This window comes from Stylophora pistillata, chromosome 9 (genome assembly GCF_964205215.1).
Source record: "Stylophora pistillata chromosome 9, jaStyPist1.2, whole genome shotgun sequence".
NCBI classification, from domain to species: domain Eukaryota; kingdom Metazoa; phylum Cnidaria; class Anthozoa; order Scleractinia; family Pocilloporidae; genus Stylophora; species Stylophora pistillata.
Genome location: NC_142527.1, coordinates 28,480,859 through 28,494,818, shown reverse-complemented (window position 1 = coordinate 28,494,818; position 13,960 = coordinate 28,480,859). Strand labels below are relative to the sequence as shown.

The window sequence follows — 13,960 nt, the reverse complement described above, 5'->3', positions numbered from 1 at the left end:
ATTTTACACCAGAGCATATTTTCAAACAATGAACCTCAGCTCTAGTGATTTCCAAAAATCCAAGTCGCCTGAGGAAGTGTTTTGATGCAGCGTTCGCGTGACATCTGCTGCTTAACCCGGCTGTGTGTTCGTGCTGAAAACACTCTTATCTTGCACGCAATGATGACGGTGCAATCAACAAACCCTTGATTCTTTTCACTCCTTTATTATTGTTTGACTCCGATCATTTGAAAATGTGTAATATTGGATTAAAACGCGACAAGATGAGACACAAGTTGAGAAAAAAAATCGTGATAACAACGAGCTAGACATTGATATGGGTTAATACCTCTCCACAGTTAACAGACATAACAATGCTATTTCGTCATCGCCTCTCAGTGACGGTGACCTACGTTGGTTCAAGAGGAGAGTCAAAGTTCCTGCATTCCTCATAAATAATACTTTATCGTTACCTTGGAAAATGCAAGGAATACGAAAGCATGCTTTTGATGTCACCAACGTCATTTTTTTAGTCATTTGATTCAAATTAACATGATTCACTGATTTCTTAGATGCGTATATATAAATAAATGGTGTAATGTTTATATTGTAGATTTTTAATACTTGTACAGTTTTAGGTTAATTATTGTTGTAATGCGCTTTTGACCACCTGGTATGTTAAAAGGCGCACTATAAACCAATAAATTATTATTAATATTATTCACTGCAGAATTCTGAAAGATTCGTCTGAGGCTTCCAAAAAAGGAAGATTTTTGTAGCCTTCCCGAGAGGCAGATTCTTCATAGTACAAAAAAGAGTCTTCTTTTACAGTCGAAAGAACATGTTTCTGCCGGGAAATACTAGTACATCTCGTCTAGTTTGTAACTTGTTTGTCGTAACAAAGTTGCAACCCAAGTGCTCAATGAACCCTGTCTCTAAGCTGAACATGACCGGTCTTTCGAGTGAGACACCACTTAAGACACCTCTCTCCATTTTACAACTGCAACAAGACTTATGATCTTGACTTTTTCTGCCATTTTGCTTGCTAAGTATACAATGATACATCGGATAGGAATTTCTTAATGAAAATACATCACGTCATTTAATTAGTTCCCTACGTACGAAGTGATGGAAGGTGGTTTAAATAGTCCACTTAGATCTTAGTGCCTCTTGACTTTTAATTACCTTCAAACGCGTTGTAGAACTTACGCGATCCCGATAGCGCGCGCTCTCTTTGCAGAAACGTTTGTAAAAGGACACAAGCAGCTCTTTCTCATAGGTTACACGATTTATGAGGCTTCTTCAATTACACTCAAATGCATGTACCACATACGCTTCGAGGCCAAATAAAATATTGTAATTTGTACTTGTATAGTAATTTATTCATAGCTTCCCTTTGAGCAGATCAATGTTCCGACTTAGAACGTGACATTGAAACAGTACATTACCCACTATGCGTGGTCGTCACTAAGTGTTATATGAGGATCTGAGACCTGTAGTATCAAAATAATAGTTACAATATGTATGTGTACTGTACAAAATTCTTCTTGTTTTACGACATATTCACACCAGACTTGAAGATTCATATATGCAACATCTCTTCCTTCAATTTTCTCTTTTGTTGAAACTCCTACAGAATATTGTCTTGGCGGTTTGATTCCTCCAGACAATGATCCTTCAAGATACTACTTAATTATCAGACTGAAGTGGTCTGCGGTCAAAGTTAACATACACGCAGATTCAAATAATCCACGTGCGTCTCGCGTGCTAGAGCAGTCATTTGTCTAAAGTCAAACGTGGGTCCATCTTGTTTTCCCGCGAATTTATCTACGCTCTGTGCCTAGTGGTTTTCGGATGAATTCTGATGCTCTGAAGCCGTTGTCTCACTTCCGTAAGATTGTAAAATGTGGGTCCCATCCCCCCTGCGTATTGTATTTGGTTCCTTTGAATGATGTAGAGTCTGATTGGCATACCAGCGTAAGCCTTGTTTGCATCATTCGCCATGGTGTCAACCACAACTGGACAGTTAAATTTCACTGAGTCCAACATCAACTTTGCAGCGCTACTCCTCTCTTCCTGAGTTTGGTGTTGGGGTATCGTGATGTTATTCTGCAAGACAAACCACATCATTGTGAGGACGATAGTCTCCCAGTGATCTTATATGGACAATGATGTTTGCCCTTAAGGTTTCTTTTCCTTTAGAGTTAAGTCGCTGTCTTAATTCTTTGAAAAAATTTGCATTAAGTGACGATTTAGAACGCAATGAAAATTTTGCCCCAAAGGTAATCAGTAGAGTCAAGACTGCATTCGCTTTTTTTCCCGAACATTCTACGAATGAAAGGCAATTGTTTTGTTTTTGGGATAAATGTGTCTATCAGTGTGATCGTTACAAATAACATTGATTTGTATTACTAGTATTTCTTTATCTTGGTCTTTCTTATTAAAATATTTGTGAAACAATGAATCATCGACTCCTTAAAACTGACTAAATCCTTCAGTCAACAGAACGTAACCGGTATCAGCCAATCTCTTCTATGAAATACAGATGTGGCTTCTCGTTAAATTCATGTACTTGATGGCTTGACCTTGAAAGTAATAATTTGAACTTGGCATTGCTGCTCACTTACATCAAAATCTCCTAATCTTTGGTATCTGATAACAGTCTATGGCATGCGCTCACCTCCAATTTCCAACCATTGGTCGGATGGGCTTCCTCAATGTATATCGTCAAGAAGTCGGCCACGTCACTGAATTCTTGCACAATGGAGAGGAACTCGTTCACCCTGTTCCTGAAAACAGGGCAGGTCCAACTGCCAAAGTTAACGACAAGAGGACGGTTACCTCTACAAAATTCTAAGAGACGGTAACGTGATTTTCCGTCTACGGAAATGAGCTGGGAGTCTGGAGCGATTTTTCCCCTAGAAGCTGTCTTCTGCAGTTCGAGTAGCATTGACGAGCGTTTGGAACTAAACATGGACCATGTGAATAGTGAATCCCAGTAGTCTTCCCTGGGCATTTGGATTGTCGAAATCCTGTTTACAAACTCTGAGATGATCCACTGTGCACAAGGAACGAGTTTTAATAGCCGCAACACTATAAACGTTAGTAACAGCATTAAAGTCCCGAGGTAGTAGCAGAAAAACGTACACGTGCTGAAGATCATCTTAACGCATAAGAACTGCAGTGTTAACTGCACCGTGTCTGAGATTCAACTGGACCGAGAGCTTTACGAATTGCTTTTCACAGCGGGAGAATTTAAAGAATGTCTTTTATTGCGACCTCTTACGTGATTTTCACATTTTTTTTTAGTCACAGCTCGAGCGTGCGATGCGGAAAATAATTATTAGGAGCGGGAAGGGTATATCTTTAGCGAAGTCTTTGCTTCTTTAGCTATATTTGGCTCGGCTTACCTCTGGTATTTAGCGGTAACGCTTTTACAAACGAACTAAACACAACTGTTCGCAGCAGTAGCACTCGGCGTGCGCTAGACGCAGTGTTGAATTGCAGGCCTGCACTCTCTTGTTAAGTATTTTTCAATGACCCCCATTTGTTCTCGAAGTTATGATGAGCACGCAACAAATTAGAATTTCTTTTTACCATGACTAAAGATTTCTTATTCCATAAATCACTGTTAGAGGACAAAAATTTGATACGAAGCTGGCAAAAAATAATTACTCTCATCTGCATTTCAATGCGAGGGCACTTAAGAGCGTCTTGAAATGAAATAGCTAGAGGAATCAAAACTGAACTATCGATATTTCACGCTGCGATATAGTTTGCCAATAGTCCCACAATAGATAGTTTGCCGCCAAGTTTTGCGTGATTTTTAAGTTGTAAACAAATGTTATTTTCATCACGCGATGAATTGCACAAGACTCACGCGAAAGGAAGCGAAATTTTACAGATACTCCGAAATGGTGCTCTTGGCTGTTTATTTTACAATTGCTCGAGGTTTTTGACATAAAGCGCAAATATTAAACACTTGCGTAACTGAACATAATTGACTATTTGTGTGTCTTTTCCGTTGCAAAATTTCCTCACGGCATGACGCTCTTTTAAAGTAATCAAGAGTTTGCCCCAGTGCACATGTTGGCATGTTAGAAGCTGTCGCTACGCTCATTATGGTACGCTTTTAGACGGCAAATTGCGAAAACCCTGTTAAAGGCTTAATGAGTTTCAAAAATAGATAACCATCCTGAGACATGCCGCGAGTCATAAATTAACTGCTCTTGGGATGCCCAAATGCAATAATGGATGAACCGCAAACTGATCGCCTAGCTCAGTTCTATAAGTAAAACCTCACGATCAGAAAAAATAACTCGTACGATAAATGATGACAGAGACTGTTTTTGTAAACTTGGCTTGAAGGTAGATTTCTGCAAGGCACGTTCAACACAGCGGAAGCAAGTTACTCGGGAGCAAGCGGCCTGTCTTATTTCCTGCTTTTCTGAAGCAGTGATAGCGGCGGAAGGAAGTTCCCATTTTGGCCGCGGCGTTGAAGCTGGGCGAAAACGCTTTTCTTGCACGTACACTTGCACTTCTCGTCGAAACAAATGGCTACGTGAAGCGGGGAAAGACTTAACTTAAATCATTTTTAAATCATGTTTCAATTTTTAAGGTTAGAACACAAGAAAAAGAACACCATATCCGTTTTGATTTCCTCATTCAGTTTGTGCATAATTTGGTGAGCGGAAAAAGTAGAACGTGCTCTTACCAAGTCGTCTAGACGTAATTATTCAACCTTTAACGCCCTTTGGAGTGGCTCACATACGATGTTTGAAATTAAATTAACGAGAAAAGAACTACTCGGTGAATGAAAGGCAAAGAAGCCAATGTCAGTAACTGTACCTTTACGAAATCTTTATCTAGTTGTTACGTCTCGGATGGTCTCCATAATATGACTGATACATGCTTTTTGCATACGACACGCGAACAGACCTTTTGTTCTATAATCAGCGTGCATAGTTCACTAACTTTGTCACCATCAGTTACCCTGAAGTTTTACGACATGTTTCACTCAGTGAAGCTTAAGACTGCGAGAAAGTTCGTCAAACGCGACAAAATTAGATGACTTCGATCAAAATATATTTTGGACGCGGCTATGAGCTCGTTAAATCATTGACAATTAGTGAAAGTAGGGTCTCGAAAAGGTCTCTTGAGTGTGTTTTCTTCTTCCCCGCGGTTTTCTTTTATACGTCAGTGCTCCCATAGAAATACGTGATTTATTGCTTTTACGAAATAAAAGGCAATTACTTAAAGGCTTTAATATGGCGACAATTCAAGAGCTCTTAAGCAGAAAGCCAGAGAGCCCAAAACACCGAATAATTGGATGTGTAATCGTTTGGCGAAGTATTTTGACGAATGCGGACTTTCAACCCTCGCAGAAATTATTTGAAGTGATTTAATACATGATAATATAGACACCGCGAGTGTCACTTGCCTTTTGGCACGGGCTAAGGCAACTTTTTAAGGTAAACCACGACAGTGCCACAACTCACACGTCTTTTATACTGAACTTCGTCAGCACGTAATGACGTAATCTCTAGATTTTTAAGTTTTTCTTCGAGCTGTTTAATAGAACTGAGTACTAATGAAACTGCGTACCCCGTGCAAAAGTTTATGGTAAGTAAGAAAAATACAGCACAATTCCTTCTTCAGTTCCTTTGATAACATTTTTTTTTTTAATTAAAGTGAAAACCTTTTTTTTCCTCAATTTAAGAGTGCTCTTGACAATTCCGCCCTTAAATTCTCTGTTGCGGCTTTAGTAATTTTAATAATAAAAATATAGTGGCTGCCTGTATTATTCCATTCATTAGCTCTTTGCAAAGTTTGCGTCAGTTTTGCACATTCTGTTGCATAGGTACTGCAAAGACTGCTACCTCTATTATTTCAAATTTGTACAAATTAGAAGGGTTTTGGGTGTGTCAAGTTAAACGTGGAAGGGACTAAAAATAACGCAAAGAAACTTTCAAAAATTAACTCAATGGGACGGGTGGCAGATGTTCAATTAGACACGCTTGGTTAGGATCAGGCCATTTGACTTCTGATTAGGGGAGGTACGAAGATGAGTTGCCTCCTCCCATTTCTTAAGAGTCAATTCGAGCAACCCTCTAGCACTTTTGTGTCACGGAGCCAAGCCAAAAATATTTTAAGATCGTAAAATGTAGAGTTTTTTCAATGAAAAGTGAGTGATCACCTTGTACCCAAAGTCAGCTGCAGTACACTGCTTTTGAATCGAACACCGTCTCTGGAGCGTAAACGGTAAGGTCTGCTGAAAGTTGCCTCTGAGATGCCGTTTTTAATCCTATGCGAACAAAAGGTTTATTGTGCGTGATTCAAATCGTATGGTGATTTACATTGATCAAATCTTGTGTACCTTGCGATGTCTCAGTTGCAATTTTTTCTTTCTGTCACGACGATGGTGAAAAAAAACTAAGTTCTTCATCGTGTTATCGTTCGGTAATGGAAATGTTTGGATCATGAAGAGACTGGAAATATTTCCTTCATACATATTCACATATTTTATTGTCGTGAGTGAAAAATAAAACGTAAAAAAAAAAAAATTATGCGCGAGTGGAATTTGAACTCATTTACCGTCTTGGGAAATACCGGGGTAGCGCTGTTACCTTCGATGTTATCAAGCCGGCAATGGGGCACTAGATGTTGCTTTAACTTTGCACACGCGTTAACGGAAACATATGCCGGAAAAACAGGATGTTTAAATTGTGGAATAGAGATTCTATTAAAAGACAATCGCAGTTGTAAGTTCAATGCGAGAACCAATCGTCATGACCGATCTGTTCAGCGGTCTGTGGCTCGATCATGAGCTGGTACCAGTAGGCGGGCACGAGATAAATCTTCATTAATTTCTATTTCAAATCGCATATGTCGCCGTTTTTTAAGCAGAGGAACGTTTTCGAATCCTTCTATCAAACTAAACCAGTTACTGGTCCAATTTTTACAAGGTCATTGAAACAATTCAATAGGCTACTGATCAACTGATTGTATTGATACATTTATTCGTTCATTTCAACGATTTTCAAAACATTGAATTCTTACAGCAAGCCGTCTTTATTGAGCATTGTGTATTGTGACAGTTTTAGGTCTTGATAGTGAATTATTTTTCCATGGGTGCGCTAGCCAACCTTCGCCAAACAAGTTTGCATATCCCGTAATTTCTTCTAAAAAAGGAATCAAGGTTCTTTCTAAACCGGCCCTGGCATAAAGCCCAGTTCTACAAGTAGTTACGATGGGGTTTTTTCGGAAATTTGGCAACCTTCGAGGTCGCGAAATTCCTCAAACTCCCTTTGCAAATTTCATGATGATGTTTGCGTGCTTTTCAGAAGGGCTACAATCTCATTCACACATCAAGATAACTGTTTCTACAATTCGGAAAATGAGAAATGTTGTAATTCCGGACAGAGGTGAACCCGGGTTAAAGAATTGTAAGGAAAAATATTACTAAAATTTTGATTTTGCGCAATTTTCGCAATTCTTTTCCATTTTCGTAGTGTCCTGTTGACATCTTGTTGGCATATTCTACAAGTGAACTTTGAGCATCAAAAATGTCTTGTAATCTTACAAAATTTCACCACTTCATTGATATCTGTAGCCACATTTAACCTTAAACATAAATTTCCATCCTTGGTTTAGTTGATTTCTCTTTTACCTAGGCGTTTCTCACGTTCTATTAAGTTATTCACAAAGGATTGGCACTCGATTAAAAGCTAAAAAAGAATGAAAAAACAGGGCTTTGCCTCCTTCTCAATACGCTTCTTACAACTTTTGACATTTGTATTCTCGCGTGATCCGTGGTCTGCTCTCAATTAGATCAACTTTTCCATAAAATTCTTATCACAGAGATTGATCTCTGCTAAATGATGATCCAAACCTCGTGAAATGTATCGTTTTGTTGACAATTCGGAAACCACCAAGGGTTTCATTCAGTCACGTTCGCTAAAGCAGTGATGACATGTAGAATTCAAGGTTATCTTAGTTATGTGTCCTTAATCAGTTTTAGCCAACTTATTCGAGATCGGAGTGAAGGGGCGGTACGCCAGGTCAAATGCTCTTTATCTCAGGAATTTTGGGCAGGTTTGCGATTTTACCTCGCTGAAATACCATTCTTTCCAAAATACACCCACTGGTTTAAGAGCTCAAGTAAGTAACGAAACGTGCTTAATTTGGTGATCTATATGAGGTTTATTATGAGGCTTTATAGTATGCGTCGAATCGAAATAAATGGGGACCAAAGGTGACCTTAAAGTCTGGCCACAAAGAAAAAACAAAACGTACTCCGAAACGATTCCCAGATTTAAGGAATCATAGATCAAAATAAGTTTGAAACACCATGAATGGACGACTTTAAATCAAACTATGTCGTGAAAAGGGGAATAATTTGGGTCATTGTCTGCCCCTCTGACTACACCACAGTGCTAAGTTTGTTTATGCCCCCAGGGTGCATTCTTCTCACAATTATTTGGACGCAATTGAAATTAGACTTATTGAGCGAACGACGACGTAAACGTGTGCTGTAATTTCAGGGTAGCTTTTAGAACGAATTATAAAGAAGACAACGTGGTAGAAAAGAAATAAGCGTGGAATCAAGGCGAGGAATACTGTATAGCTGACCATTCTGTTCCATTGATTTGGGACGGTCTGTTACGAGACCAATGCGTCCATGATCCTGTTAGCAACTTAATTAGTTTAGGTGTATCAATGTGACAATCTTTTAGATCTTCTTGAAACGGTGGGTCTCCCAGCTAGAGTTGAGCAGTTAAGACAAGATTTTGTAACCACAGGCTAGGGTATTATGTTCATAATTAAGTATGTAGTTTTGTTGAATTGGTAATTTTAATAGTTGATAGGTTTTGATTTCTCCTTTATCTCCTGTTTTGGAGGATCAATTCAAATATGGAGTGGTTATTGTTTGCTTGTTCAACCAACAGCTACAGTTGCTACTGTACGTTTCCCTATTAGTTTTGTTCCAAAAAAACAAAAGCAGTCATTGAGTTTGAAATTTACATGACTCGTTTCTTCAACAGTTGAAGGGCTTGACTTATGCAAGAAGACCAGGGAGACTACATTACCTTCCACAAAGGACATACCAACAGAAATCATAGACTGCTTCCAACAATTAATTTAAAATAAACTTAAGCAAACCAGCCCCTTCCCTTTTCTACTTGTGGCTGACCTCTGCAAGATTTATGCAAAGTACTACAAGACTCTAAAAAAGTCGCCCTAAATGTGTTAGGATTCCCTACGGGGAAACTTCTTGATTTCCAAGGCCTTCGAATGGGGAGCTTTTTGATAAGGGTGGGGGAGGGAGGGGGGGGGGGCGGGGGTAGAGCCTTGTCAATAACTTTTTTTGGGGGGGGGGCCAAAATTCGAGCCAACATTTTTTCTCATTTGTTGCCTAGAATCAAAGAAAACTGTAAACAGTATGCATTTCTCTGACTAAAAAACCTGCGATAAAGAAAACAGAAACTAATTCAGGCTTAAAATTACATGCTCTGTAACGCTATCTAACGAAAGGGGTCTATAAGAAACTGGAAGGTTTAAACGATGGGCTTAGTAAAATAAGGGGAGAAGGGTTTAATAAGAGTGTTTGTGGTGTTCGAGCAATCAATGCTTAGTTCTGTCTCCAAAAGCAACAGCTATATCATCAACCCAGCACGTCTTTAAGCGTTAAGAGGTTGTATCTTTGTGGTGCTCTGGTGGTAGCGACATCACTCCCTTTAAGCTGCCCATCCTCGATGTAGTTTTTCCCGACCTTCTCCTGAGCCCAGAGGAGCACTTCATCGATGTGTGGCGTCTTCACTTCTGCGATATCCGCTATACCCCGTATGACAGAGAGCCCGTACGGGATGTCCTCCGTCAGATAGCGGTGATAAAAATCTGGCACGAATTTCCCGTTTTCGGTCTCTTTCACTGGATGTTTCAGGCCCTGGTAAGCGGCGTTTGTTCGCAAAGCGGTGTACTGGTTTGTCTTATCAGCTATGTCCTCAGGATAACAGCGCAAATCCCATTCTAACATGGGAACGACCTAAGAGAAATCAGATTACGAATAATACAGTCTGGTTGGGACTCAATAATCTTGCATCCACGATGAGATAAGGATTAGCTGATTGATTCCTCTGTGCTTACTACTGTTTGGATGAATCTACCCACACACTAAAAATATAATTTACACGAAGTACTCTCCTTTACAGCCCGTCTCCCTTCTATACTTTTCCTACCCCCTTCCAATGCACCTTTACCTTCAGCTTAGTGTGTAAAACACTTTTTTTTGACCTTCGGTAGGGAAATTTTCTATGCGTAATCCAGTGGGATTAAATCAGTCATGCTGAGCGAAACATGGTATGATCCTAACATTCATTTAGTAAACGCGACGCGATAGTAGAGTAGACAAGAAAGAAGCTTTGTGAAGAAGAAGGGGTCAGAGGAGAAAGCAGACAAGAAAGAAGGTTTGTAAAGAAGAAGGGGGCCAGATGAGAACGAAGGTTTGTGACGCGTCGAGACACTATCCAAGCCTCCTCATTTTACCGGAACGGAACGTTCTGCACTACTATCGCAACCTGTTAATTAACGAAACGCCTTGAAAAGGCAAATTGAAACAATTCGTAAGAGATAGTCGCACTAATTCGAACTAGAAAAATTTGTTAATCTGGGATCCAGACATTGTCTGTCTGCGGTAAATGTGATGAACGGGTATCGGATGTTCAACCCCAATTTCAGACGCCGTGAAATTAAAACTCTAAATTACGTTATCACAGTAGTAATCAGATTATTTTGATAAATTGTAAGAAGCCTTTCTCCAACGCACCGGGGAAGCTTGAGAAAATCAAACCAACATTCTATAACAGCTCATGAATCAAATTCCTGTCCCCAGACGCAATACTTCTCATCAACAAAACTTGCAGAATCACTTGTTCTGCAGCCAAGACTGATAATCAAGCTCAGAGACGCCGACAACCGCCCCCCATCCTACTCCCCTCTCGCCCCCTCGTTAAAGAAAACCCTCCAAATTAATTTTCAATCACTTTCGTGTTTGGAACTTTGGAGATCCCAGTATATCTAAAATTAGTATATACTAAAACGGTGGATAGCGTTGAAGGCGCGCTCTGATTGGCTACTCAAATTCCAAATATCCTTTGCTATTCGCTTTCGAGCAAATTGCGCGGGATTTGCGTCCGAAAATATTATAATCATTGCTGAAATAAATGAGTTAAAATCATAATTTTGGGACGGGCGATAGGGTAATCACAGCTGTTAGCTCGACTCTCTGTTGCGGTGAGGTGTAAAAAGAAAAAGATAACTTGAACAGAGTTCTAAAACCATAATAAATAGAGAAAGATATTTTTCGCCTTGTCACGGGCGTGGGACAAAGAAAAACTCTGAGTCCCCATGAATCGAACCTCAGACCTTCAATGCTCTACCAGTGGGCCACAGAGACTCTATGGGGAGCAAGGCCCATTATAAAGTAATTATTTACAAAACCATGATAAAATCTACCTGAGACATATCAGCACCAGTCTTCTCTGCGATGACTTTTCCCAAGTGAACTACCTCGTCCGACATTTTGGTGAGTAGCTCACCTGTCTCTTCAGTGACTCCGGTATAAAACATGGGTGGTTGGTCCAATGGATTCCCGTCCCACCCCACCCACTGACCATACATGATGGCCGGATGTGAGCATGCATTAGGGTTCATAAGAGAAACACCGATAAGGTGCCCAGAGACAGTCAAGCGAGGAAGCTCACCAAGAAGGTACTGCAAGGACGTTACTGGTTCCTTCTTTGGTGCCGCACCTGATCCGACCTGGGTAAATGATGAAAGTTACAAAACCATGTTTATAGTAGACGCAAGGAGCAGAATTTCTGTTAACTGTATTTTACAAGCATTTCCTATAATTACATCATTTTGATCCAGCAGAAAAATATAACTCTCCTATCCAACACGACTGTATTTAATGTCACATAACTGCTGAAAACCCAAAACATGCGTCACACGAAAAACTAGATTGCGCCATGTTCTAACCTGCATTGCGCCAACCAAGGTTTCCTTGGTTCCCAGGACCTCGCACTTCCTACCGAATTCACCCAGGCGACACGCCCAAGGCAAGGACTCGAAGTTCATCACCGTGCAAGTGCTTGCTTTATCTCCCAGAATTCCCCGAACTTGGAATTCTAGTCCCGAGGCCCCAGGCAGACCAACAATAATCACTCCTGGTTCAATATACGGCTTGAGAGCCTCCAGAAACACCTGATGAGCAAATGCTGGCAGTACAAAAGCTATAATGTCAACACCACGTGCGGCTTCTTCTGGGTTTTTAGTAATCAAAGCCGGCTTGGATCTGATGACACTCGGGTCTTGGTCACGGCGGTTGCATGTGATCTCCAGGTCAGCGGTCTGCATGATTTTACTCCAACGCTCAGCCTCGTCTTGATACAAACTGAGCACTCTGACCTCAGTTCCCGCTTGTGCAGAGGCGATGCCAGCGAAGGCATGCGCACCATTACCACTGCCGCAGATCAAAAGCTTTAAGCTGTCTACAGTACTCATGATTGGTAATGCTCTGATAACTTTTCTGAAAACAAGTTTGTATGATTGTTAGCCTTGAAATTATAAGGCTACATCGGTTTAAGAAAGGTCTTAAACAGTGTCATCAAATTAAGACCAAAGAAATTAGACCCGCCAAACTGAACAAAGTGCGACGAGGAACCGATAAGAATCTAAAGTAAACTCATATACAAGACCTGAAGCACGGGAAAACGGAAGTTACCGATTAACAAGACCTGAAGCGCGGAATAACCTGACGGAAATTACCGAGTAACAGCTGGTTTATATTTTTTATCTGAATGGTCGAGAGCAGTATGGTGACAAAGTAGAGCAAAATTATGGCGATCCCGGATTACTGCACACTCAATTTACAGCATTGCCTTTCTTTTGCTTGTTTTTTTTTTTTTTAATATATCAGAATAGGTTCTACACGCTACATTTCATTCTGACAAAATTTTTGGTTTTGGGTGATTTCAAAGATGCAGACGCGGTGACTTCTCAGGTACCAAACCGGAAGATGTCACGCAACGCATTAATTCAAATGTTGCCTTAAAATGTACTTGGTTGGCTTTTCATTTGTAGCAGTCTAGTAAAAGATTATTTTGAAAAACCCTCAAAAAGGATTGTCACTCAAAACAAAATGCACAAAAATGACTTTTGAAACCAAAACAAAGATTAACTTCTTTAAAGTAGGACGCCAAGTTGGTCAACAGACTAGAATGTAAAGATCTGTTTTGAAACAAATCGACTCTCTCGCTATTTTCTGTCGCTGGAGTTGAAGAAATCATAAACAATTCATTCAATCTAAACGAAGTTTAGAAATATACATCGCATGTTCATTTCTCTTCATCGAAGCATAGTTAATCGAGTCCCCTCGATAACTATGATCGAAGCTATCGCACATAGAAGACAATTTGCAAATATGCTCTGATGAATATAATATAATCAAAACGACTAAGAATGTTTTATAACAAGCAAAATTTTAAAAGCCTTCTTTTACACTGTTTCATTCATTATTTCAAGTAAAACGCGAAAGGGCTTACCTCCCCCTTCGTCTTGAATCTTTTTCTGTTAATAACAGCGACAGAGGCAATATTCGTGCAGTTTAACACGCTGGCGCGGTCGCACTCCACCAAATTTAATTTATGCAGGCGCAGCTGTCAGTTGAGCGAGATTTTATTGACAGGAAAATTGCGAACTTAATGAGAGCTTTGGCAAACTTGCGTCCGACAGATACCTTAGCTTTACATTAGCCTAGGATATGAAGAGTCATGGCAAATACCGCCCCAACTGTCTTACTTAAATAGCTTTCTTCAGTTGACTGCTCTGAGAAACCCAGCAGGAAACATCAACAAAATATTTAAATACGAGTCATGCAATCTAAACAAGTCTAAGAGGGGCCCTTTTTCTCGTGCCAGAT

The 13,960-nt window shown here is 40.0% G+C and overlaps 3 protein-coding genes across 3 annotated transcripts in view; 1 reads left to right on the top strand and 2 right to left on the bottom strand.

Moving 5' to 3' along the window:
• LOC111338794 (calcium uptake protein 3, mitochondrial) overlaps window positions 1–9,162 on the top strand; it is a 42,178-nt gene extending 33,016 nt beyond the window's left edge. The window contains exon 13 of the mRNA XM_022945326.2: window positions 9,024–9,162. Within this exon, the coding sequence (XP_022801061.2) occupies window positions 9,024–9,101 (78 nt within the window). The 3' untranslated portion in view covers window positions 9,102–9,162. The remainder of the gene's footprint in view (window positions 1–9,023) is intronic.
• Window positions 190–5,057, bottom strand: LOC111338827 (type I iodothyronine deiodinase). Its single transcript, XM_022945367.2, has 2 exons — window positions 2,660–5,057; window positions 190–2,088 (listed from the first exon to the last, which is right to left on the bottom strand). Exons 1-2 carry the CDS (start codon window positions 3,140–3,142, stop codon window positions 1,807–1,809), a joined length of 765 nt encoding a protein of 254 aa, XP_022801102.1. The 5' UTR covers window positions 3,143–5,057; the 3' UTR covers window positions 190–1,806.
• On the bottom strand, window positions 8,814–13,860 carry LOC111338845 (tauropine dehydrogenase-like). Its single transcript, XM_022945388.2, has 4 exons — window positions 13,584–13,860; window positions 12,019–12,568; window positions 11,494–11,799; window positions 8,814–10,024 (listed from the first exon to the last, which is right to left on the bottom strand). The coding sequence occupies exons 2-4, from the start codon at window positions 12,541–12,543 to the stop codon at window positions 9,644–9,646; spliced, it is 1,212 nt and encodes a 403-aa protein (XP_022801123.2). The 5' UTR covers window positions 12,544–12,568; window positions 13,584–13,860; the 3' UTR covers window positions 8,814–9,643.
• Between the last annotated feature and the right edge of the window lie 100 nt (window positions 13,861–13,960).

Excerpts from the sequence above, each read along its gene's own strand:
- LOC111338845 (XM_022945388.2), bottom strand. The coding sequence starts at position 12,543 with ATGAGTACTGTAGACAGCTTAAAGCTTTTGATCTGCGGCAGTGGTAAT. Across the intron at positions 11,800-12,018 it reads CCTTGGTTGGCGCAATGCAG|GTCGGATCAGGTGCGGCACC; the intron begins GTTAGAACATGG and ends TCATTTACCCAG. Across the intron at positions 10,025-11,493 it reads CTGGTGCTGATATGTCTCAG|GTCGTTCCCATGTTAGAATG; the intron begins GTAGATTTTATC and ends GATTTCTCTTAG.
- LOC111338827 (XM_022945367.2), bottom strand. The coding sequence starts at position 3,142 with ATGATCTTCAGCACGTGTACGTTTTTCTGCTACTACCTCGGGACTTTA. Across the intron at positions 2,089-2,659 it reads CCAATGGTTGGAAATTGGAG|AATAACATCACGATACCCCA; the intron begins GTGAGCGCATGC and ends TTTGTCTTGCAG.